At 36.9% G+C, this 27,064-nt stretch overlaps 1 protein-coding gene across 1 annotated transcript in view; it reads right to left on the reverse strand.

Moving 5' to 3' along the window:
- Nucleotides 1-382: 382 nt before the first annotated feature.
- The window catches only part of EML5 (EMAP like 5), a 105,029-nt gene continuing 78,347 nt past the window's right edge, over nucleotides 383-27,064 (reverse strand). The window contains exons 28-42 of the mRNA XM_057384151.1: nucleotides 26,697-26,775; nucleotides 25,493-25,622; nucleotides 24,714-24,812; nucleotides 22,870-22,890; nucleotides 19,832-20,005; nucleotides 18,711-18,919; nucleotides 16,587-16,744; nucleotides 14,182-14,296; nucleotides 13,510-13,698; nucleotides 13,140-13,312; nucleotides 11,882-12,044; nucleotides 10,934-11,037; nucleotides 9,739-9,892; nucleotides 8,809-8,909; nucleotides 383-8,486 (exon numbers count right to left, since the gene is read on the reverse strand). Of these exons, the coding sequence (XP_057240134.1) occupies nucleotides 8,450-8,486; nucleotides 8,809-8,909; nucleotides 9,739-9,892; nucleotides 10,934-11,037; nucleotides 11,882-12,044; nucleotides 13,140-13,312; nucleotides 13,510-13,698; nucleotides 14,182-14,296; nucleotides 16,587-16,744; nucleotides 18,711-18,919; nucleotides 19,832-20,005; nucleotides 22,870-22,890; nucleotides 24,714-24,812; nucleotides 25,493-25,622; nucleotides 26,697-26,775 (1,906 nt within the window). The 3' untranslated portion in view covers nucleotides 383-8,449. The remainder of the gene's footprint in view (nucleotides 8,487-8,808; nucleotides 8,910-9,738; nucleotides 9,893-10,933; nucleotides 11,038-11,881; nucleotides 12,045-13,139; nucleotides 13,313-13,509; nucleotides 13,699-14,181; nucleotides 14,297-16,586; nucleotides 16,745-18,710; nucleotides 18,920-19,831; nucleotides 20,006-22,869; nucleotides 22,891-24,713; nucleotides 24,813-25,492; nucleotides 25,623-26,696; nucleotides 26,776-27,064) is intronic.

Here is a 27,064-nt window from a genome sequence, read left to right on the forward strand (position 1 = left end):
ACAATTAAAAAATKACTTACTGTGCTCCATTTAAAAAGCCTATGAACTGCCACTTCACTTGGAAATACTCCCAAATGCCTCCATTTATACCAGGAAGAAAGTACCTCTGAACTTTCTTCTAAGGAATTCTTTTTTCCTACTGTGGTTTTCTTCTTCACGAAGGTTCCTGTGATTTACATGACAAAAAATAATCCACACACTTGCCCATAAATAAGTTGAAGTGATATTAAAATGATGAAACATGTTAACAGTAACATAAATGCACTTTTTTATTAAATCTTTTTTATATTTTGGGGAACTACATTTTCACAAAAATATACAAAAAAATTTATTTTTACAAATATTTACATTCAATATCAGAAAACAATGATAGCTACATATTTTAAACTTAAATTTGACAAATATAGTCTTGATTTTATAACTTAACACTCCAGGAAAAGTATTTTTTAATTTTTTTTTAAATAAAGTACTCAAAGTTTATATTCAAATTTAAAAAAATCTTAATTAATGCAAAAATCGGACATGTAATTTATATATATATATATATAATTTAAATAAACATACAACATTGTTACAGGAATTAGATGTTCATGGTGGAAACCAAAATGGAGTACATTTAAACCCATGATCCTTATTACAGTAATACATGACTGACCATACCTTTGGACTAGTTTGAAATACCTTTTTTTTTTCTTTTTTTTTTTCTTGTTAAAGCAAGAGGGATTATCTGACACACTCCATAATGAAACAACGAATCTGAACAGACAACTGGATTTTAAGCTTAGAGAACTACAGTAAAATATTTTCATAAGGTGACCTGATGGGGAGGAGAGGAGAGGATGTGCTCTCGTATTGCACAGAGCACCGCTCAAATGGGTTTCTAGATGAAAGACTGCAAAGAACATTATTTTTCTACAGAATTTCCCAATGCCTTCATTAGCTGTCCCTTGCAGAAATAGCTGCCACAATGAAGCTGTTTCTGTGTGAGATGAGGAGACAATAATTCGTAAGGGCAGCAGAAGACCAGGACCATCTCCATTGCTGCATTTCCACTGCTGTGCTGGGCTGTCACCAACTGCACAGTGTTCAGCGTGACAAAAGGAGCTGCTGCTTTTCCTCTGCTAAGAAAGGGTGAACAAACCAAGCCACAAAGCTAAAAGGGCATTTTTTTTTCCAAGGGAACGGTTCTAACGCATTTACTTAGTTCATTACATTTTTAAGTTATCATTTTGGGCTTGMATATGAAATTTTACATTAAAAATGCCTTAACTTGCTTCACAAATCAGTAATGCAGCTTTTCCATTACTTTATGCTCTATACCCATAACTGAACTAAAAAGCAGAAATGAAGCTAAAAATGAAGCTTACCAGGTATTGCTTAAAAAATAAAAATCAAGGTATTTTGCACTTGAAACCACAACACCAGGATACATAGTAGCAAGAAAAGGAAAATTAGATCAGAAATGTGTAAAGTACTAYCCAACAGCACCAACATTTCACAAAAGTACAGGAAATCATTTTTATTTCATGCAATGTGTGTCTGTGTTCATGCCTAGAGTTTGTTTAGAAAGGACATTTACTGGATTCCAAAAGAATACAGTGTAGCACATGTCCTGAGTGCAACTGGTGATTGAAAAAATCGGGGTGTTGTAGCAGTACCACTTCAGCTCGATTGCATGGAAAGATCCCCCGCTTCTCCCCATCACAAGAATTTGCAACTAAGTTAATAGAAAATTAATTTTCAGCAACAAAATGCTTGGGGTTGGCTTTGCATTACAAATGACCASAGTAACAGCAAAGCTGTGGTTAAAGCTGGGTGACCTCTCAGCCACTACATTGGAAAAATAAACTTATTTGGCGGCTGGGAAGGGGGAGCTGGGATAAGGGCTTCTGTGGGCAGGAGGAAGAGTAGTAATAGCCAAACTAATGAAGGAATAATGGAGAATATTACATGAATTKTTTTTTGTTTGTTTTCCCTAAAGGCTTACAATCCTGTAAGAGGCCTAAAACTAAAATACCCCCCTACTAAAGCCCTTTTTCAGAATGCTCAAATGCAATGCTTTTTGCAATAATTTATGGTTTTGTCCTTACGACCTCATCTCCAGCCTTGGCCCTGCTGAGAGCAGCTGAATGCTGCAGCAGCTTTATGAGCTCTGCAGCACCACACACCATGGGACAGTGGCATTTGCCCCCTCCTAAGTTGGTAAAGCACGAGTGGCCTTAATGCTCTGGTTTAAAACACCGTCTATTGAGGGGGCCACTTAGGAGTTAAGTGGATAGAATCTGCTTTCCTTTCCAAACTGTGAATCACACACATCTTCACAGCAATGGAACCAACATGACAATACTTGGCAAGATACCATTAAAAAAACAAAAAAATATTTGAGATTCGTTGGTTTTGGTTTGGGTTTCTTTCTGGTTTTCAACAAGCTGTCACATGACATCTGTGCCCAAACTAAGCAAGATACATGCTGCTAAGAGCAAATCACTTTGCAGAGTCTTGAAGTTATCGCACAAACAGCAACAGAAAAACTAAGGAAACACCTATTTTGGCTTATGGAAGAGAAATCCAAACACACCAAGCAATGGGAGCATCGTGCCTCTCATGTCCCAAACTCAATTGCTCTCCAGAAGGTGGAGAGGGATCAGTCCAGCTATTCATGCACAAATTTTGTGTTTCTTACAAAGAGTTGCTACGAGTAAAAGTCCAGTTGTCTAACCTGCACCTATAATGAGTTTGGATTGTTTTTTACATAAAGTTTACCTTAATTATTTCTCTGTTTTGTAATGGTTTGCTATGGGATGAAATCAAAAACCTTATACTGACTTATTTCTACTCACATGTATTCCTAGAATCTACATTAAATTCACCTGACTTCCTACATATTTGAATGCCCATGGCACGGAACCATGGAAAACTCAGCTAAAGTAGAATCTGAACTGCCCTCTGCACATTCTTCTCACTGTTAAACCTTGAGTTAAAACTAATAGAGCCCACAGCTTTCATGTCTGCCATCTTAAATGCTGTGAATGCCTGGGAACAGAACCAAGAACTGYTGAATAGGAAAGAAACAAGAGAGGCAGTAATTGCTACAGCTTGGTTATGAAGAGTTTTCTGAAGTATATTTCTTTGGTTTAATATTTTTTGTTTAAAGAACATTTTTTAGAAGAGGCCTATTAAAGCAGGCTGGCTTAGGTGGAAAGATGAGAAGCATTTTAAAATACATCCTTAAATTCTTTTGCCTGAGCTCTCAGTACTACAGAGCACTTTTGTCTTTGTAGCAGTTCCTTTGTTCCATGGCGCATCCACTGCAGCTGYGGGTACCGTGCTGTTTGCTGCTTTAGCTCAGCTCCAAACCAGTGTCCCACAGCTCTGGCAGCGAAGGCTGCAGTCCAGGAGAGTGGCTGCATCTTCCCAAAAACAGAGCAACCTAAGCTGCCTGCAGCCTTTCCAGCACTCTGCTGCTCTCCAGCCCTCACACTTCCCAAGCAGCCACTGAATATTTCCCATCTGGAACAACGTCTWCCACTCACCTCCACCCATGTCAGTCCTTTCATCTTGCCTTTGCCTATTTTTGAGTTTTCCTTTCTCCACTTTCCTCTCTTCAGCCTTTTCTCCATATTTTTTTACTGTTTTCCTGCTACTGTTTCCTCCACCCTATGTTCCATAATTTCAAAACTAAAAGGAAATTGTAAGAATGATGGAAATTATAAGAACTGCCTATTGTCACCATGCTTACACCTTTTGTTATTTTGTTTCAAACAGAGGGATGGGGAAAAGAACACATACTCTATGCTTTTTTTCCTCTTCCTTTCCAAAGAAGTAGTGAATGGGTTAGATTGCTGGTCTCACAGTTAACATAAAAACAGATCAAGGTATCAAGGTTGTGACTGGTTTGCTGCTAATAAAGTGAAAAAATGGTGCTTACCTGTTCTAGCATCAAACAGGCTGAGWAAACTACCTGGTAATTCTTAAAATGCAAATTATTTGGCAAAGAAACCTATTGTGGCTTTTATGCGTATTATGCACCTAAAACTATTCTATTTTTATTTCTAAAATATGCTATGCAGAGTTCAAGCTAGAAGTCAAATTTAAGTGAAGAGCAGAAGCCAGAGCCAACAGAATAAATGAGTTCGGTGTAACCACCCAACAGTGAGTGGGATAAGGAATGACAGCAGGCTTTGGCAAGCACATGGAYCTATCCACATGAGCAGAAATCAAATGCTGCTAAAAATTTTAGAAAAACAGCAGGTCGCAAGGAAACCTAAAAAACCAATAAGAACAAAAAAGCACACAAATGCAATACAACTAGGGGTGTTTACATCACTAATGTGGCAATGTATTTTGTGACTTGTRGCCTTGCTTTTCTTTCTGTAGAGTCTACAGGATGCTCCACTTTGTTCAAAACATTGACAGAACACAAAATGTTTTGGACAATGTTCTTCCACTRTGCCCAGCACATCCAGCCCAGGATGGGTTGGGATCCTGAGGGGGAGGTGCTGCAGGGCCAGCTCAGGGGTGTGGGGTCTCTCAGCAAACGGGCAACTCCAAGAGTGGGGCTGAGATGGTTTAGGCAGCAGCTGAGAGAAGTGGATCACGGTTTTAAACTAAGCCATTCCTGAATGCTATCAAAGTCCTGCTCTTGGTACTGAAGTCCTTTATTTGGTACTGTTTTTAGACTGAGGAGATGTCTCACCTGCAGTGSACCTGCTTTCTGATGGCACAGTTCCAGGGCAGCATCTTCCTGACTGGCAGAAAGTTCAGTTATGCTGAAATGAATCTTGCTGACACTGAAACCCTGACACAGAGCAAAGTCATTAGTTGCTCTGAATGTATGCTTTCCCACTGCTGTCAACAAGTGATAAAATAGCCCTAATTTTCTAAAATCCTATCCCTTCATTTCACAGCATTTCTTGCTTTCCCCAGCAAAATCAGCAAGTCATAGATGCTGACTGCCTTCTTGAGAATAAAAAAAAAAAAAAATCAAGTCTAAATGATTCAACATATTTGACTAATTTGCTCTGACTTGATTCTCAACTGTGTATCTCAATTCTTGCACTATGGCAACTCCCAGTTCTAAATGTATTTATTTTAAATATATCCTTGCTCCTAGGAGCTGGATTTTCCTTATCCTCTTATTTCTAAGCATGCTTAATGGCTTTCAAGGGCACATTTTTTTTAASTGACATGTCATTTTATTTTAATTGAATCTGCTCTCTAGTTAGTATCTTTTATAATTAAAAATATTGCTAACTAAAGATCCCAAATATGTATGTTTGCTGCTACCAAAAAGACAAGCTACAGTACAAAATCATCCACTTTGAGTGAYTGAATTATACAAAGAACTTTTCCTGGCCTTCCCTGGTGCTGTATGACCACAGAAGAGAGAAGCTTCAGGCAGAGCCCGCCTGCTCACAGTTCTCTCTGTGATGCTTCAGATGAAAGGCTGTCACTAGTGAGTTCCTCCACATTCCAGCTCCTTCCCAACCTATCCTAGGGGGTTCTGTCATCCTCTGACTTCTCTGCCTGCCCACCAGAACAGGCAGCCTGTTCCCATGTGCACAGCTTCAAGCACGGGTGCCAACAATTAGCAAGTTACTACAGTAGCATTTAATGTAAACAGCAAATGAGGCACAGTAGCAAGCACCATCACAGACAAAAAGACCAAAAACACCACAAAGCTGCCAACTTGGACCGAGCTGACAGCCAGCTCTTCACTTCAGCAGAGAATCACAATGACATTAATGCTCCAAACTGCAGCTGAGGCTCTGCTCTCTCCTTTCCAACATTTGTGATCATTCCCTGCTGGCTGCCCCATTTTATCTGGCAAACCATGAAGCAGTTTCACCAGGGAGAACACTGGCTACCAATATGGGCTGCAAGAAGAGGAACAGTGCTGGCAGTTTAGTTTTTAAAGAGCTCCTCAGCTTCCAGCTCCCATCTCAGCCCTCTACAGCAGCAGTGAGGTTTGGAAGAGAGTGGAGAAGCAGGGAGAGCTGGAGGCTCAGCCTTGCTCCTCCCAGGGCAGCCCTGCTGYAATTCACCCAGCCCTTACTGCTCATCCTTCAGCTCTGGGGTGGCCTTTGGGATTCCTCAGGGGAAAAGCACCAGTGGACAAATTATCAGTGGAGAGGCACAGCATTAATGAAGGGGKTAGGGGGAGGGAGGAGAAGAGGAGCAGCGAGAGGGATTCAGGAACAAACCCTCTTGATCCACATACCTCCTTCACTGGTGAAGGCCTACAGAAGAGCTCACTGAGCCTAGGATTTTGAATGGTAAAATCAGAGACAGAAAAATCAGAGACTCTGATCTGGCAGTCTGAGTAGGACAGACTAAGAGGCAGCTCTTAACACTTATCCATCCTGATCCAATGAAAGGCAACTTTAAAAGAGAGACAGGACAAATCCTACTCCAAGTCCCAAAGTCCTGCACAGATGTGTTTAATAAGGGACAAAATCACAGCTACAGAAGAGCACACTGCAAACCATTTCTCTGGTAAAGAGGAGATTTAAACGCCAGAGAATTAATTTTCATGTACAACAGACAGGCAGGAAACAAGGTTATGAGATACATCAGGTCTAATCACAATTCTCATATGGAATTCCCCTGAACTCATAAACATTACTGGCAAGAGTGTACAGAGTCCTCAGAGTTTTGCTCCTGTAGAATAGCAGCTGCATGACTGGCAAGACTTTGCTAAGAACCATCATGCTGAGAAACCTGATAACTGTTTAGTTCAACAACTCCTTTAAAATAAATATTTGTCACAGCTTGATATATAAAATATATTACCTAAGACAGGTGGATAACTAGCTTTGTATAGCACACAACAAGGAGAGCACAGGAATTTGGCTCTGTAACTTTTCTCCTTCCCTTCTACCTGCAAGCCCTCCCATTCCCTCTGTAACCACCACGCACACGAGTTGATCACAGGAAGAGATGAGGTTTATTTCTTTTTCATCTGGCATAAGAAAATGCAAGTGGTGAATAACACCAAAGCCTGTTGATGACCTAAACAGGTGCCACTGTCAGAGCAATGCTGGCTTACATGGAAAGAGAGCTTTCTGCTCACAGCAGAACGCCACAATGACAACAGTGCTGATCATTAGTGACTTTTGATCCCTGCTATGTTACATRAAAATTAACTGTCTCTAATGCTACTCTGTGACATAATCTAGACAAACAGCTGATRAAATCTTCCTCACTTCTACTCAAAACACAGCTTTGTTCGGGTTTTTATTGTTTATGTTGTTTAATGTTTCTCCAACTTAGAATCTCAGTTATGTTGCAGGATAGAATAAATGCTCGAGGTGACAGCGGGTCCATTCAAAGAAGCAGATGATTGGACATTTTTACAATCAGAAGAGAAATCTGAATAGAGACATCTCCCAGCTAGTCCTAACTCTGTTAAAAAGTTCAAATGTATAAAATATAATGCTTGCAAAGTTTATATTCTCTCTGAATCTCCCCTATGATGCTGAGAAAATAAAATCAGTTCATATTGCTCTGAAATTCTATTTTTGCCACTGGTGACATCCCAAGTTTTATCGACAAGAAAACTACAAAATCCTCACCCTGGTCCACATTTCCAGCAGAGAGGCTCACAGCCCAGTCAAGTAACACAGCAATAATCTCTCTTCCACTGAGAATACTTTTATTCACAAGGCAAAAATTGGAGTTAGACTTTTAGGTAGTGGGCAAGGCACTCGCAAAGTGAGCAAATATATTTTTGCTCATAGAACTAATTTAATGTTTAAGTGCAACAAAAACACTAAATTAGCCATGAAGATCATGCATATCCAACGGCTTTCACCAGACATGACTGTGACCCAGGCCTCTAAATACAGAAATATTTCAGTCATAARGAATCAGCTCTATTATTTTCTGCTTCACCAGATGATGTTTCCTTTTGACCAACCATAGAAATATAATTTCCCTTATAATAATTAAACATTTATTAAAATACTATATATTTCAGAGTTAATATATGGTCTCTCTCTCTCTCAGTAATAAAATATGGAATACTCTTTTTATCTATCCTATTTAGACCTCAAAACTTAAAGGAAAAACATTCATGCTGAAAAGAGATCAATGTACAGCATTAGGTCAGAAATAGCATCTCTTGATTAAAACCCCAAGAACTTGCTGTGAAACTGYACATTGATTAACAATTCACTTTTTCCTTTCATCCGCATATTTTGTTTTCAACATCTGGCAGTGAGTGGAATACAAACCCGGATTATCTGACACCAAAGCAGCCTCAGTGTCTCTGTGACAGTCCATCCTTCTGGCAGACTCCAGGAGCTCCAGGTCGTTCAGAGACACATTGCTCTGTGTCTTGGGTCATTTCTTACGCATGCAGGGCACAGTGGAACGTCACGTTGCAATCCTGGGTATTTCATGCCTGGTACTTCATGCAGTGTCCCCTTTGCAAGTCTCCATGTCCCTCTCAGTGAGGCATATGCACACACTTCCAAACAAATAAGCTGTGTTTTCAAAAAGATATGAAATATGAGATATAAAAGACTACAGTCTTGTTAAAAGAAATGGCTAACRTAGCCAAAATAAATTTCCATTAAAACTATGATGTTATGAATGTAGACATGAATGTTTTAACTTATTAAATCTTAGCTGTTCACATTAATAATTGGGATATTGATTTTGTCACAAACATCTTTTTCTCTYTGTACAAACAGGAAAGCAAGCACACGGACAAAAGGTCGAAGGCTGAATTTGAGCTTCACATTGTTTTGGACTGTCCATGTCCAGGGGTGTGTAGATTTTGGCAGGAAGGGAAAGGACACCTACCTGCAGTCGTCCCCTCCAGCACTGACCACATATCTGTCTCCACTTGTGAATCGAATATTAGTTAAGTGGGCAGAGTGACCTAAAAACCGTTTGTGTTTTGCCTGAAAAAAAACCCAACAACAGAATGAGTCTTAATATTCTGTACCCTCCTAAATCAAACAAGGCATGCAGGTTTTTATCTACCTTTTTACTGCACCACATATTTATAATGTTTGAAAGTTATGCAGGCTATCAAATGTGAAAGATCTCCTGAAGGAGAATTACTACTGAGCCGCAATGCAGATTAAATTGTCAGCCAATAAGAGAGCCCTTGCAAATTGGGAACAATGCTCAAGCTAACACAGTAACATGAAATACACCTTGTCACATGATTAACTTCAAAGCTTTGTTTAAAATTCCTCACATTGAAAGAAAAAATAAATTGCAATTGTGTGAGCAGTTTATCCTGTGCAGTCTCAAATTTTGAAAATTAACAGTGAAAACCAATTTTAAAAAAATTATAAATTAGAATTATAAAAAGCAGTGAAGCAATTTATCAGTGTTAGTGAAAAATCTGTAAACTCTTCATCCATAAAGATACACAGATGGGACTAAAATCACCAGCTATCTTCCTCATCTGTCAAATGGGTCGGAGATGTGGAATTTACTAAGGCCTTTGAAATTTTCAGTAGGCAGGCACTATGCTAATGCAGACTGGCAGACAGTATCAACACCTACAAGAGGTTTAGCAAGAGCTCTTGCACAAAATGGTAGGAAAACTCTGAGGTGGAGCATGCTTATGAGACTCTAGAGCTAAAGTTACATAAAGGTATTAAAAAGCTACAAATTTAGAGAAGAAAATATTTCCATCATGTGTCTTCTAGTGAAACAAGACAAGACCCCAATATCAACAGTACTCGTTGCTGTAACCATGCAAAAACAAGTTCTTACAAATTTTTCAGGACATGGAAAGTCAAACAGTTTGACCATGCCAAAATCATCGCCTGTTACGAGATTGATTCCCGAGTGAGAGACACAAGCACAGTTCACATCAGCTTTYTCAGCATGCCTGGACCAGATTCCAATTACTTCATCCCCCAGAACACTGAAACAGAAGAGCAAGAGATTCCAYTGAAAACCACTGCAAAAACAAGAATAAGGAAATAGAAAGCAGATCTCATATTGTAACTGGTTCTATAAAAATGCAATGTTGACATTTTATTCTCACATGTGCACATCTCATACAGCTTTTATTCTGTAATTAATTTTTATATTGTTCCATAATGGCTTCTGAAACTATTGAGTGATATAACTCCCAAAATAATGTGGCCCATGGCAATATAAGAGAATAAGAAGTGAAATCAATAGTAGTAATATTGGCCAGTGAGGAATTTGCCAAACAAAGTAAAAAAAAAAAGGGGCAGTTAGAAATAGAACATCATAGCATAAGTCTTCAATGAATAAGCTTCAGCTTTTGAAAAGAAAAAAAATTATATTCTCTATTGCATATAACTATGTTCTATTGATTCTGTAGTATTTTTGCATCGACCTAAAGAGAAGTTTCTCTGAGTCCAGTGAAGACTCTTCACTATAAACAGAGAGTGAAAAATTGTCATAAACAGAAAACATCATTATTTTAAGATTCCAGAAAACTTCCTTTGCAAGCCTTGTAAAAAGGCTTTTATTCAGGTTAGTCAGCTCTGCTTATGAATGCAGGAATTCCCAGGAATGCAYAGACACAAGAAATTTATGATTTGTTAACAGATGAATGATTTGGGTATTTTCCTGTGATTCGTTCCCCCAAATCTGGGCACAGCATAYTACATGCAAAAAGGCATAATTTACATCAGACAGACTGAATTGAGTCAGAAAACAGCAGCTTCTTGTTTTTGTCTCAAAGAGGTGACAAAAATTGATTACACAAACAAGAAACAGAAACCTATCAAAATAAGGTTGAAGATGTCTCTAAAATCTTATAATCTTAGCTGAGTATTGAAGCAAATAGTCTGGATTATTATTGCTTAAAGTGTTTCATTTGTGGAAAGATTTCAAGTATTTATTCTCAATTTTTGTCTGAAGGTGATTACCAGAGGACAATAATTGAAAGCAGGCAACAGAGACACTTGCAAATATGTGAATCATTTACCTTGTCCAAGTAGCCCAAGTTATTCTGTCAATCACAGTCTGGTCCACAAGCTGCTTTCCTGAAGGCACTTCATACACTTGCCTCTTGTAAGACCCTGTAGAGACCTTTGAGGTGRCCACAGAGAATTTACAATATGTTAAATAAATTTACAATACATTTTCAAAGATTAAAGCCTTTGAAAATTATTTTTGTGACAGTTACTTTTTACTCAATAAAGCAACTTAGCTATTAAATGCATTGAAAATTCTCAAAAATCTATAAAAGCATAAAGCAATATTGAGAAAGTGTAAGAAATCTTAACATCYAAATGTCCAATGAATAAAAAACAACTCAAGTGCTTCACATATGTCTTTTAGTGTGTGGGTATACACAAAAAAGGCAAAATAAATTCCTATCTTTTTAAAACTGACACAATGGTGTGCCTCTTAGGTTCTAAATGTTGATTTTGATGATGAGAGAAGCTTATTTCTCCTCTCAGGTGCAAATAAAATCTATAAAATAATATAKATAATATATAATATATAATAATTATATTATATATAATAATATATAAAAGATATAACAATTATTCTATTAAATCTATATGATACATAATAAAATATAGAGAGATGAAGAATTCATAGGCCTGCGAGCCCTGCAGAATGACAGATTGTACTCCTTGCTCTTTTAAGTGAGCCCATCAGCATCAGAGATAAAAATGTAGGGCAAATATAACAGGGGTTTTYAAAATCTGTCTCATTTCTATGCTTACTTCCTGTATTCAACCTCCAGGAAAATGATTCAAAACTAAAGGCATCCAGTTATCACCACCACAAAGTAAGTCTAGTGACAGTAACACACTTTAACACTTAGTTACAAAACTTAGAAGTTATCAAAGGAGAAGACTTGCAGAGTGTCTGTCATGAGTATGTTTTCCATTCAGCACCTTGAACAATTAGTGACTGATACCTGGAGATAAGAGCTATCGGCAGAGAAGTCCATCTGGATCACAAAACTTGGGATATCTTTGCAATAGCTGATTCGATTTAGTGTGGGACCCAAAGTCAGATCATAAAAATCCACTGCATTCTCACTGGAACCAACTGCTAGGTAACGAGAATCTGGGCTAAACCTAAACAGATAACAGGGGTTCATGAACACAGGCTGGCACTTACAACAGATTCTAATATTTGAAAAGTACAGGTAAATTTGCATTTCAAATATCTGCTATCCAGAACTAGAGGAAGGCAGAGTATTTAATTTTTTTTAATCCTAATTTAATTGCTAAGCAAAATAACTTTTGAAATTAAATTTTCAGGGAGTGCAAATCCGGTAGAAGGTGACAATAATTTTGGTACAGATTACAAATACAAGTGAACAGGAACATCTCTTGAACTCTGTTCATTATGAGATCTCATAACCATCTCATGGTCTAACAGCTTGTGACATTACCCAAGGGCTTTGACTCCCTGCTGCTATACTTACAAGGTTAAAAACTACAAAACTGAAGTGCTGTAASTGAAGAAAAGCCAGAACTTGATGCAATGTACTGAATAAAATTATGCAAATCAAACCTTTTGTTTGCCCAATGTGTCTTTGCACACTGGTTTCTTTCCTCCAGTTTYCCTTTCTAGTCTTGAAACTAAGTAGCTTCCTGAGCTGAACAAATTCTTCACAGTCCCTTCTGTGTCACTGCCGAAGTTTCTTTATTTCTAKTCTCTCTGAAACACACCTTGGGACAGCTTTCCAATGCCAGCAAATCCCTGACTCCTACCAGAGCTCTCCTGCAAGGTCTCTGCTTGTATTTCTTTCTCATCACACTTTTCTCTCCAAAACCTTCCTTAGCTATCATGACCAGTTTATCTCACAGAAGAAGTAGTCTGTTCCTCCACTCAAGAAACAGAAGCCAAATTTTAGTCCTGACTCCTTTCTAACAAACACAGCAAAGAGCAAACTGACAGACTGGCATTTCCATTCTCTCTCACAATCCAGTTTTCATCTCTATGTTTCTGCTCTCATTTTACCTCCTACAAATSCCTTCCCTCCAGTGTGTGAACCACACCCTTGGTGTCCCTGGCAAACCTGCTGAGGGGGCACTCCATCCCACTGTCCCTGCTGCCACAAGGATGTCAAACAGCGCTGCTCCCAACACAAACTGTAATTTTAAAAATCAAAATATTAGCAAATTTTAGCAAACTACAGTAGAAAAGGCATTATATTTTCTGACCTGATATCCTGAATTGCTGATCTTCTGTCCCGTTTTTTCCCCCAAATTTTCAGAGAGGTCACAAGAAGGATAATAAATTCTCCATTTTTCATGCCAATAGCTACCATATCACCTTCTGGGCTGTAACAAACAGTACGAGCTGCGTGTCCTAAGCTGACTTTGTTCAGCATCTTCTGTGAAGAAATAAAAACCCAGAATAGTAACTGTTACTATTTGTCYGTATTTTAAAAGCATCTTATGCTAATAGTTTGTTAACATGCTAACAGCATCAGAGGGACTATTTTCAGAATACAAAAAAAACCAAATTTCAAGTCTGCAACACCATCACAAGTCTATTTTTTTTCCTAAACTAGTGTTCTCCAACACCTACCTTTTCAACAATATCCCAGAGTCTTACTGTGCCATCTTCTGCAGCAGAAAGGAAAAAATCTCTGGACGGATGCGTTGCTAGGCCCCAGATTGGTCCATCCATGTGACCATTAATTAGAATGTTACATGCAGCATTTTTCTCTCCAACTTCAATTATTTCAGCATTTCTTGTCCCAACGAGAATTTTCCCCTTGAACAATAGTGAAAGAATTATCYCTGATAAAACATATTAACCACTCATGATGAACAGTAATTAAGATATAATCTAGAGCTATAATTCTGCCAAGAAAATTTTCTTAATCGAGTTATTAAATAATCAAATTTATTTTTTAAACTCCTGTGATTTATTAAAGTACAGAGCTCCAGAAATCATGATGCTGGTTGAGTTGCTGCTTGTCATTTGATATTTGATATCTGAAGTGTGAAAAGATAATAGAAAAGAAACCCTTAATTAGTCTTTAATTAAAAAAAAAAAATGGAATATTAGCCTATGAAAGACTGGGATCTCCCAAAGTGGATGTTTTTCTGCCACAATATCAGTTGTAGACACCTTCTAGCTTAGCCTTTAATTTCAAGTACTAACTATAAGAGAAAGCAGAAGTAATTTATCTGACATACAGAGATGAACACACAAATTATGAGCTTTATTTTACAGRCAGGCAGCTTTCTTTACCTTGCCTCTGCAAACAGAGCGAACACAGTCTGTCATCTGTCCTGTCTCCAGTCTGAAGGCACGACAGCGTTTCAGCTCCTGATCCCACAGCTTAACTGCTCCTCCTTCCTTTGAACTATGAAGACACCAGGAAGAACCATGAGTATAAGAGCTGACACAAAGAAGACAATTAATGTATGAGAGAACTACATTACTTAATGTGATGCACTGCAAATGAGGCATTTTTGAATGTTTGGAATTGTTAAAGATTCAGTTTGACTGAGCAGTTGATGTCAAGATGCTGAGCCTCACAGCCAGGCAAGACACACCGATTCCAAGTCCTCACKGCTCCACTTTACAGAACAAGCTGAAAGATGGGTGCTGCTAAGCTTAGTCTGAATCAGAAGCTCTGAAGGAATTKATCTAATCAAAAGAACAGTTAAGTGTGCAAACTGCCATCTTAATAATCAGACAGGCATAGATTATCATATYATAGTTGAGAGAAACAGAAAACATATGTATTTTACTTCTGTGAAATAAATGACAGAAGATTTTCACTTTTGTGAAAATTTCACTATTTCCACTGCTGTAAAATAAATTACACAGATACAGCAGAAAAAAAATCACATAACTTATAAGTAATAATTACGAAAACACTAGGGATTTCCCTCCCACTTGCAAAAATTCTGGTATTTCAGTACAGAACACATTCAAATAAAAAAAGTTTGCAAAAAAGAGCTAATGTTTATTGAAATGGTGTCAAACCTGGCATTTCTAGTTGAGCTGGGAGATGTCTTATCTGTCTTAAATCTCTCCTAACAGAAACAAAACTACAATATTCCACAATATTGAACTGCTTGTGTTACAGCTTTGATTACTGAATGATCCCTGACAAAGAACTTCAGGATGTTTAATCACAATTACTGATTTTGTRCTATTGTTATTATTACTATTAAAAGAACTGCAATGAATTATAACTTGATACTCCTTGCAATAGTATATTCTTTGCTTCTCACTAGCACTGTTTTGACATATGATTGATCATTACACTSAGCAAGATTTTACCAAAACAGGCAGAAAAAAGCATGCAATCTTCCAAAATGAAAATTAGTTTTGCATACTGTCAATGCTTCATTTACCCACAGGAGATGAATTCTGGGTTTTTATTGTTATTCATTACTAATTTTTTCAGGCTAAATACTAATTATTAAGAGGCTCTGAAGCTAAGTGGTAGAGAGGACATCCCCCAAATAAAATCACAATAATGTTTATAAGCAATAGAAGGACATATTTCACATACAGAAATAAGCAAGTTTTCAGTTGGGTCTGAAAAGGTAAGTGAGCCATGTTAGGCAAAATGGGAACTATCACRTCATCAGACAGACTGTATTACAGCTGAAGCAATTTTTTCTCATTTCTCATTTTTTTCCTCATTTCTTCATTAAGAAGGCACCAAAGAAATTGAAATGCTTGAGGAGATATTTTGCTTGCARCCCTAGAAACAAAGGACCTTGCTGCACCTTGGAGAGACAGCTTGCYTCTGCCATCATAACTAAGCAGATCTTTCCTTATAGTTGTGAACTATGCTGCTATAAACTTTAGCATTCCTGCATTTAATCACAAATGTGTGAATTACTTGGGCTAATAACCTCAGCACAYCTTCAGTGAAAGGACTGACATCTTTTTAGTGCTTAAATCTAAATGGGTGTTGGAGCTAGATAATCTGTAAGACCACTTCCWACCCTAACCATTCTATGATTCTAAATTTCAGACTAAATGTTTTTGCCTTCTCTSATTAAAAATCCCCTGATTAATACTGGTGAACCATTTAGTAACATGATAAGGTGATTCCAAGGCTACTTCTGATTTGTTCAGCCCTTCTCATYTTAAGAAGATAGAACTGCATTTTCTCTTTCATAATTATGTATTTATGGCATTGTATTTATGGTATGTGTATTTACCTGATGTAATGCAGTATAATTGATTATGCAATGTAACTGATAATCCATTCACATAATTTATTTCACTCTTGCCTATTATTGTTAACCAAAATAGTGTAAAGTCATCATGAAGTGCCTGAATAAGCTTACACATGTGCTTTAGGAACATGACTGTTACCTAGAAGTCAAAATTTTGAAGAAYTACTAATACAGCATTTAGATTCTGATCCATGCTCTTTGCCTTTAGATAATTAAGCAAGGTAGCCTTGTCTCTCGTAATTGATGGGTAAAGTAGCTAGCTGAAGCTCATATGGGGTTGAAATGGCTCATTTGGAAATGGTGCCTGCTTTTTTTTTAACACCTCCCAGGGATCTGAAAGGGACTACCCTTCTACCTTTAATGTCTCAACTATTCTTAGTGGGACGAATCCAAACCATTTTTAAAGAGTACATGTGCATGCAGAAAAAAAGGAAAAAGAAAACTCACGGCCTTTCCTTGCCTCCTGTAACAATCAAACCATCCCTCAGTGTGGTGTACATTGTGAAAACAGGTCCGTTGTGAGCTTTGGCCACAATTCGTATCAACACATGATCTTTCCAAACACAAACATCTCCACTGATAGTACCTGTAAATGTCAAGTTATTCTGAAAAGGGGAAAAACATATTCATCATCTGATTCTGAGYAAGTAGGAAGAAAAACATTCAGAAACAAAGATCATCACTGTCTGCATTTAGRCTAAATTGCTTTTATTTGCTGTTGTAGAAGATGAAGCTGTGGAAGGGTCAATAAGGATCTCCAGGGACAAAATAATGAGCTACTATATTCCTTCTTGAAGTCTGAAAGATGCTTTCTTGTAGCTTGAAGAAAGTCCTTGTATTTCTTTTTGCAAGAAGAAATGCAATGCCTTAAGCTTCAGCTATAAGGTTATCTGTGCTTTCAGCTTATCAGACGCGCAACGTGTGGCAAAAAAAAGTAGAATACCACAGTAAGAATTGATATTCTATACAACCAGGCAATTTTCAGTCTCTTACTTTGTATATTAAACTTGCAGTAATTTTGTGGTTAGGTGAGGATACTCACAGGATTACAGCAACCTTTAGTTCAGGAAGAAAACTGACTTCATTTAGAATTAGAAATTGCCTGATCTTTACTTCTGCTTCCTTCTCTTGAAAGGTAATAAAAATAAATGTAATTACCTCTGAAATTTAGGGGCAATTTGTTAGGACTACTTAAATTCAATAGGAACTGGTTATTGAGCAAAACTGGATAAGTAACTTACAGGGACAATCCCCAAATTCAGCATCATGTGTAGTATTTTAAGAGAATCAGTACAAAGTACACAGGTGGCACAAACACTTTCCTTGACTGGAGCGGGCTGACGTTCTATGTGCTTTTTAAAGGGTGTGTGCGTGTGGCTCTGATGAAGTAAAAGAGGGCTGGAAAAGCAGTTGAGAGCAGATCCTCAGATCATTCTCACAGCATAACTGTTGGGCTKTTTCCAACTTGTGTTTAGGGACAGCTGAACTAGCTGTTTCCGAGACAAAATCAAGAACAGCCCTCCCAGAACTGCTCCCTACAGAGGTGTGGAGGATGCACCAGGTTTGGCTTTACTCAGTTTGCACAGCATTTCACAAAACTCCTGCAAGCTCTGCCTCCTCAAACAATCTYGTATCAAACCTCAGGTCATCCAGCATACAACCTGATTCTCACAATAAGTATGTGTCTTTTTATAAGTTCACAGAGGTTTCCCGAACCCCTGACTAATGCCTGGGCTGTGCATCAGTAACAGTTATCATTTGGAAAATATCTTGTTTCTTTGTAATGCTTTCATCTGAATCAGACAGATGCCACTATGTGGAAAAAAAGATACTGTCTGTCTGGAAAAAAGACAGTGTAGTGAAAAAAAAAGAAAACACAGCCTACTTAGAGTTTCAAAAATCAAAATCAACAGTGTAAATTCAGTCTGGACCAAACAGGCAGATGGTCAAACAGGACAGCAATGAGGCAATCAAAGCAAAGCATCACTTCACAAAAGGAATCTGTGGCTTTCTGCCCAGCTGAAGAGATGAGTACTGCTCATACAGAGCAATTCCTGAAACAGCAGCACCATGGAACTTTGCAACAAGAACTGCACATGTCCAAAAACCCCCAAAGCAAACTACTGCAGCTGTCTGTAACAGAGTCCAGCAGTCATGGATGTTAATGAATGCCCCAAAACAACACTGCTCTATGATCACCCATAAGCAGTAACATATACAGATTATAAAACAATCATCTCCAGGCAGGCATAAAATAAGCCTCATTTTTACTGTTTGGCTCCTGCAGTCTAGATTCAGTTTTGTTGAACCTGGATTAAATAACGGTGTGTTATCAGTTGAAAGCATCTATGTTTGTCTCTCCAGACAACATACAAACCCAGTCTTTTCTGTTCTAAAGAAAGCTGGTAATAGTTCTAACTTGAAGATAAGTATTAGGAATGCTAAACTGAGTTTAATAAAACTACTSATACACTCATTAGCAGGTTATAAAATTCTCACTAAACTGAATGAAGGCAGAAGGGTAAAAAAGAAGTTTGTACAGATTTTCAAGTGGTTTGTTGCAGTACATACCGCTCCAAAAGCTACAGAAAGCATTGTCTGCATGCGGGCATCTTCTATGGAGCTCAGCAGCCCTTTTTTACTGAGGAGAGCTCTTCCAGCCAGTGTCCAGAACCTCACATGTTTTACTCCCACGGAAACAAACTGTGTATCTGAATCTGGTCTGAATTCTGCTACAAATATACGCTGGTTATGACCAGCTCGGCTGGCAATTTTGGCACCTGGAAGAAAGAAGATGGACATTTTGAATTTGCTGAGAAAAAAATACACATTTCTGGTTAAAAAATGTTAATGCAATTTTGACCCATATGAAGATTCCTCAGTCAGGATCCTTAGCTACCATTCTGAATGTGTATCAACTCTTAAAATGAGCACAGGCATGTTATGAYCACACATCTTTCATCCTACCTAGGTCTGTAAAAATACACATCTGACATTGCATCCATCCCCACATGATCTATCAGACAAGCTGTGAAAGATCACTTCATATTAACTTAATAGCTGATCTTTAAAATTCTAAGGGTTAATAGCTGATCAACAGCAATCCCCAAAGAGAGAGGAAGTAAACCTCTAAGACTAGAGAATGAGATYCATAATCTGGGCATGGCCTTGCCAGGAAGAAAGGAGGTGAGGAAAGGAGCTCACCAAATCTCTTTAGCCTAAATCCTGAAAGACCAAAGCTGATGGGAAAACATGTAGCATAGMTTAAGACACCAATTATACAAGATGCATAGAAGAGCTGTCCTGGCACCACATTTCTGCAATTTGCAACTTTTGGAAATAATTTCATGAGCATGGTAACCTAGTCAGTATTCAGACTTCAGAGAAGAATGAAGTAATAATAGCAATAATAATGATGACAATTAAAAAAAAAAAGAAAACCCAACATTATTCTAACTGRAAATTGGTGAACTATCTTGATCTTTACACAGTAGTTTCAAAGGAGATATATTTAGCAGTTACTAGGATGTGTAAACACATCTATTTTAATATTGTTGTACAGAGCATAGTGCATAGCATTTATTGTAATAATTTTTGACCTGCTAATATTTTAATCTTAAAATTGCTCTTGTCCCAAGCCAACATACCTCCAACAATATAAACAGCTTCTACAGAAACAGTCACTTTCCTACCTTCCTGCCACTTCCAAATGGTAATGGTGTGTTCGGGATCCAGCCCTATGGACAGCAGCAGTTTGCCMGTGGCACTGAAACTGACGGAGCAAACGCCTTTGGAATGGTAGCACCGCAGTACCGACAGTGTCTGCTTGTTCATCGCATCCCACACGTGAATAGAAGGAGCTGTAGCTACACCAGTATAAAAACATGCCATTAGTATATATTTTCAACCTGTGTAATAATTTGTTTCATTGAAGTAATTAATACTTTTGAATAAGACAAATAAAATTGCTGTTATCAGATGGGGGGAAAAAGGAAAGAAAAGAAAGGAGATTTTGGCCTCCCTTTGGAAACCCATTTATGGCAAACAGGATCATTAGGTACGATGAACAAGTTGGTCTCATTACATTACCTGAGATGAAAACTTAGCTTAACTTGTTATGGGACTTGTGAAGCACAACAGGAGTTCTAACAGCAAGCTGTCTTCTCTTGTTTTTCTCCTACTAAAACTTAGATCAGCATGCTAACTCACAAACCTCCATAACTATCGAGCAGCTCATCAAGAACGTCACTTCTACATCAGGCTTTTTGACAACTGATAGCTACAGAGAAATCAGTTTACAGTGCAAGGCCAAAACCTCCTTTGTACAAAATGGCCATTTGTCTGAAATGCTTGCCCTCTTAGAAGAACACCATCCGAATAATCAGCTTGCTTACTGATGCAGAAAAACTAGGGTATTTAGTTTGCTATTTATATTGTTTAGGCTGAATGCTCTTTGAAATAAAAACTGTCTTTGCATGCCATTAAAGTATCTGATTATCTCTACAGTGATGACAGCTAGTTCTTTCCCAAATGCAAGGCCTTCTCAAAAGATCTTGCAATCCACGTATAGTTTACAATCTCTGAAAAGCATCCAAGGCATTTCCAAGACAGTAAGATTCTCAAACTTCTTCAATTCTCATCTCAAATTAATTTGACTGCAAAGCCTGGAGGTTACTGGTTCTTGTCATAGACCCAGATTTACATAAACAAAGCTCTCTTTCAGAAAGTTTCATGCTTTGTGTTTCCAATCAGCTARATCTAGGCCCTTAAAGGCACACGTGTGATGGGAAACAGTAGGCACAGGGACTTGGGCAAAATTTCGCCCACATGAAGTTCAGTTTTGAGCACAATCACACARCTTTTCTAAAAAAGTCTTTACAAAAATCTTCCTAATTTCTTTTATTTCCCATTGGAGTTTCCTCTCATGGCAGCAGCATGATGTTGTCATAACCTTTTGAGAGGTACTACAGCACAGTATGGACATTCCACTTAAACAGAAAGGGCAGGGGTTGACAACAACTGGCATGGCCCAAAAATAGTCAGCAAACTCCTTGTTGTTCTTATGGGAAGCTGAGGGAAGGGAAAGCTTTATTATGACTCTGAACTGTTTTTCACTCTTCAACACTCCCCTTGGTAAAACTCTGTATTGCCCTTGACTTGTGTATCTGCCCTATAACCTTGGCCAAAATTTTTCTTTTGGGGGGCAGACAGAAACTCTCACCTAGATTTCCTGAATAAGAACTGACAATATATTTCAGAGCAAGATCTGCAAGACAGAGAACTTGGACTCTTAGGTGCTTAGGTCCTTGATGGAGTCTTTCTGAAAGTCTCTGACACTGGGTCTTGCCTGTGTACTCAACACTCTCACAAGAGAGATGTTCTAAGGTGTCATTTTCTTGGAACAGTTAGATAAAGCTGCCATGGGCTGGCAGGACAAAAATACCTTCAGTAAGGTGGACCAAATCTRCATCAAGTCATTAGGAAACTTTATTTGCCATTTCAGCCTATTACAAACATTACTGCTTCAAGAACCCCTGAATCCCAGTAGACAACTGAAAATTGGAACTAGAAAAGGAAAATTGTTTGTAAGAAGGATGCCAAATAGCCATCGTAAATTTTAAGTGAAACTATTCCACTTTCTAATGAAAGCAGGAAGCAGCTTGGATTCCAGACTAATGGTTCCATAAAGAAGAAAAAAGTTAAGTGTGCTTGTTTCAAGCAGTGACAACAAAATTTAGTAATACACAGAAGCTCAAACTAAAGTTGCTGTAGGAAGAAGGCAAGTGAGACAGGGAAAGTGTCCAGGCACCATATGCAGTATTAAAGATGTCCTTTCATATAAATATCCATATCATCATTGCTTTTTTAATAGAGGTTAAAAATGTGTGAAAAAGTTCCTATCTTCTTCCTCCCATCCTTARAGCAAGCACTATTTGCAATATTTAAGAGAAGTCAACACACATTAAAGATGTCATTGTACGTTTGTTCTTACAGAACAAGTTTTAGATCCACATGAAGATTATTACACTTTCTAGTACACATGACCATGCATTTATGCATCTCTGAAGATTCTTCACAAGACAATTAATGGCTGCTCAACAATGAAGTCATTTGCACATGGCGGTGATGAATTTTTATGATTACAGTTTAAAAAAAAAACCATATTAATAAAAAATAGCTCAGTCAAGACTGTCAAAATGTCAAAGACCCAAAATGATACAGGAAAAATTAAACTGACATCATAACAAGCATTTTGGTTCAGTGGTAATAACTGCATGACAATTGTACATAAATGTGAAAGGTGATTAGTTTTTTCACTCAGTCACCTAGGCCTCCTCAATGGAATTTACTTAAGAAATGCATATTTAAAATTACACTCAATTGAAGGTCTAAACCAAATGTCAGCCCCAACATGTCTACAAAACTGGCAAGCATACACAGGAATGCTACAGTAGCAGTATGCATTAGAACTCACTACTCACTGAGCAGCAAGAAGGGAATTTGCTTCAACAAGAGCAATTTTAAAATGTGTTCTAACATTTTTATTTTTTCTACATTTACAGTATGCTGAGCTGTTTTGACTCATATTCAGTGCTGACAGTAATATCAGTGATACAGGGGTTTTATTAAACTAAAAATGAATTCACATTACTTATGGCTCCATAAAGCTACAGATGGCTACTAGATAGACTAGCTACACCTGAAGATGTTAAAATTTTATTTCCCTTACCTGACATATCTGCTGAGTCTCCTGTAATGGAAAAGCAGCAGAAAAATAATTAGATCAGAAATAAGATAAGTGCTAAAGAAAATATATGCCACATTCAGTGTAATATCTTAACACACACCTTGATGTCATACTTTTGCACTGCAACAGCAACAATACTGCTGTTAAAGATGAGTAATTACTGATAAAAGGAGGTCACATCAGAAATAAATCACAGAATATGTTGAATGAWTGAATATATTTTGCTTTCCATTTTGAACTATAACACAAAAATCTAGTTTTGATATATGTTAGGTCTCTTTATGCCAAAGTAAATGAAAAAYGTATTTTTTCATATCATTGATATTTGAACAAATTAAGTGGGGAAAAAATGCTCAGAAGTAGCATTTGAAGTTGAAGTAGCATATTGAAGTTTCAATAAATCTTTTGAAGATTTAAGTCATGGCAGTGACACTATTTGTGCCAACCATATCAGCAGGAAAAGTAGCAGCAGTTAAGTAGGTTCTTTATGGAACAGGTACTCCTTAMCATCACTTGAAAATCGAAAAATATGTCTTGTTTCAAGATATTTCCCTTCCAATGCATTTTAAATTCTCTGCTTAAAAGCATGTTTTGTAGTCTAATTTTTAAGTGTCATCTGCCCCTGATTTGTATGCCTTAATCCACATTACAAAACAGTTAAAATTGCTCTATTGCTAGTTGACGTAGAAATTATTACACAATTTTTAAAAAGTATTAAGTCCTGTGTTTTGTCTTAGGTAAGATGAACCCTGTAGAAGAAAAATTTTCACATTCCTCTCCTATGGAAAGGCAAATAGGGCCAAATTAAGAAATAGGAAAAAGCAATTTCTTAAAGACAATAAAAGGTTTGTAATTCCTGCAAATATTTTTTGTAATCAAACCATAGACAAAAATCTGCTGATGATTTTTTCAATTTAAATGAAACTCACCAAGAAATAGAGCTATTTTAGCTAAGCAGTTACTATTAYCAATGAGTCTATTTTAACAAGACATGCACCTAAAAATCCAAAAGACACAGGAAAGCAGGTAATAAAGTCTGCATAACTGAATGCATTTAGATGAAACATCTAAAACACACTTTAAAAAAAAGCTATTTTCTCTGAAATCAAGTGTTTCTTTTGTATTCTGTGCGCTGAAGAAAACAATGTGGGTTTGAATCTGCTGAGAACAAACGGAAGTTATGAAAATTATAATTTGTTTGTAGGGCTACAAAAATCACTATTCTGCAAAATTTAGAAACAGCAATTGCTACCAGCTATGCAAATGCAAAACTGGCTTTTTCTTTTTTCTTTTTTTTTTAACCTGGTTAGTTCATAGATCTTAATGTCACTATGAAATATATACACATTTTCACTCTAAATCTAAATTTATCTGTAAGAAACAGCATTAGGRTTTTGGTTCTGCCTGGAATATTACAACTATATCAAATGGAACCACCTGATGATAAATCTACCTGATGAGATAAAACCTTCACAGATTAATATGTATTTTAAGAAATGAAGGTTAGCKCTATTCAGCTTCTTTGGAAGGTCTAACACAAGCTGATAGTTCAATACAACCAGAATAACTTAATGGGGCTTAAGATTTCTGAAAAAATAGTTTTGATAATACTCCAAATAAAAGATAAGTTTAATATTTCATGCCTCAATATTTTTGTCAGCTTTATTYAATTACACTCAAAGAAACATATAAAGAGGACAGGTAACTGAGTAACACTCATACAAACGGAGATAGCATAATCAAATATTTTTGTGATTTACCATGAATTTACAAGGCCCTGATTGCATGCTCTTATGTTAATTCTTTTTACAAAAATACAAACATACCTACTTGGCCAGTTGCCACTATGTTGGTAAACTTGGGRTGCTGATTCACAGTGAGGCACAAAATATCATCATTGTGTTCCTGGTAAAATGACTGAGAGCCTAAAAATAAGAAAAGAAAAAAAGACAACAAACCAAACCCTTTCTTCAACTTTAATTAAAACATTTATACACACATAAACATGGCTAATGTTAGMAAAATTTATAATACTTGTCAGAAAACAGCAATAAGGTCACATTGCATTTTGATATCTAAACCCAGAAAACAGAAATTCCTAATTTTTTATCTTGACTTCAACACACAGCACTCAGTTTTCCACATCATGTTGCTTAACTATCACAGAAACAAATGGCACTGTGCACTTTTTTAAAGGTCTAAATGCTGTAAACTAAATGGGTTATTGGGAGTATGTGATATAGACGACAGAAAAGTAAACCAAATAAAAATATTAAGTTATTCTTATTAAAAAAAAATAAAAATTACAACTACCCCGTTATGCAGGTTTTTTCAGTATCTACGATCATTTTAACATGCAAATTTCAGAAAGCTATTACCAAAAAAGTCAAACCTTTACTTCCTTCAAAGCTCAGTCACCAGGAGCATTTCAGGATACTTGTTTGCTTATGCAGCTATTATGAACCTTCTCTACAGACTGGAATTTCAGCAATAAATAATACTTTTCTCACATACTTTTATAATATTTAAAGCACACTAGTTACTTCATAAACTGTAACTCCATGTATGCAAAAAAACATTTTCCCTCCAGTGGGTTTTCTCCTACCTGTTGCCACATTATACAAAATCCCAACAGACGCCGTGTGATAAATGACATCAGCACCATCATTCAAATAGTGAACATTGTTTCTGCAGTCTTTGCCTCGATACCCAAATACCAGCTCCAAAATTAGGTCCTAAAAAAAGATATTCACATTAATAGACACTCAAAACCTTAAAGCAGTTATGAACTTTACGGTCTTCTGCAGCATTTTATTGTTTAATTATGTCCTTAAGTAGTAAAGGAGTTTAATGACATCTCAAATCAACAGAAAATGGACAGAAAAACAGACAGCTGGTGTCCCCCCGTCAGTTCTCATGCCTGCTCCTTTTTCTCACACATGGCTGTGCCACCCTTTCATACCTGCCAGGGGGATGCTGCAGAATGTTTATGTGCATAATGCACACAGTCATGTATAAACACTGAAAGAAACACTCATAAACATGCACATAAATAAATCAACTGCAGTGAAAATTAAAGCTCTTTTAATGCAGAAGACACTAAGAAACCAAGAATGACAAACACTAGTCCACAATTTAACTGCAGCCGGAMAGTAGAAAGCTGAATTGCAGCCTAAAAATTCCACAGTACTGATGTCAAAAGGCTGTTTATTATGCTACATCAAACACTTTGCAGCATAAACAATATTTGGTTTGGTATGAAGAACTGCATTTTCKAAGGTTAGATGAAATTTTCACTTCAGATTAATCAAAAGTTGGTATATTTGTTCACAATTGCCATGTTATGAAAAACAGGTGCCAAAGCTAAACTCATCATTAATATAATTTCAAAAATATTTATAAAACATTTATTTTATTTATTTTATCAATTATGAATTTGAAATGAACTTTCAAAATAAATTCTAAACAGATTGGAGAAAAAAAATGTCTAGTTTTATTAGCAATAATACACCCTTTAACAATCCAGTTAGCTAAACAAGAAATGCTACTTTCTACAGCCACTTCTATGGTTTTATGATTACTAAGTATTGAGTTATACTTCATTTCATTTGCAAAATAAAGAAATACAGAACTTTTTTTTTATTTACAAGAAAAAATTCTCTCCCACTTTTTTTTGCTATTTACCCACTATTCACTATTTCCCTCTTTGATAAATTTTAGATTAAACAATCATTCAATGTGCTCGCAGATGTGTCAGTTTCTGGCAAAACAAAAACATAAAAAAAATAAGAGATCAACCTTTTTCTTACCTCTATAGGTCTCTTTTTTTTCCCCACATTATTGGTCTGAAGCTTCTCCGGCTGTGGCAATGCCCTACTAACTGGTGGTCTGAAATAAAGAACTGTGAATAAGAGAAGGCTGTCCGTCACCCATTCCATACTAACAGTACCTTCCAAGCTGCTAATGCACAGAAAAATCTTACAGCCCTGTCCTACTCAACCAATATTCATATTCATCTTTGAAAGAAATGCCTCTGTCAAAGGAGAAAGACAAAACCCAAAAATCCTTTGTTTAACATGCTCAGTTTTCTAATTCTTCAACAATCCATGACTTAATGCAAAACCTTTTTTTAAAATGACTGACCACTTTTAAAGTATTCTTAGCTCTTTCAAGCTAT

This window comes from Malurus melanocephalus, unplaced genomic scaffold (assembly GCF_030028575.1).
Source record: "Malurus melanocephalus ecotype Western Australia unplaced genomic scaffold, MMel_1.1 scaffold_0, whole genome shotgun sequence".
Taxonomy (NCBI): domain Eukaryota; kingdom Metazoa; phylum Chordata; class Aves; order Passeriformes; family Maluridae; genus Malurus; species Malurus melanocephalus.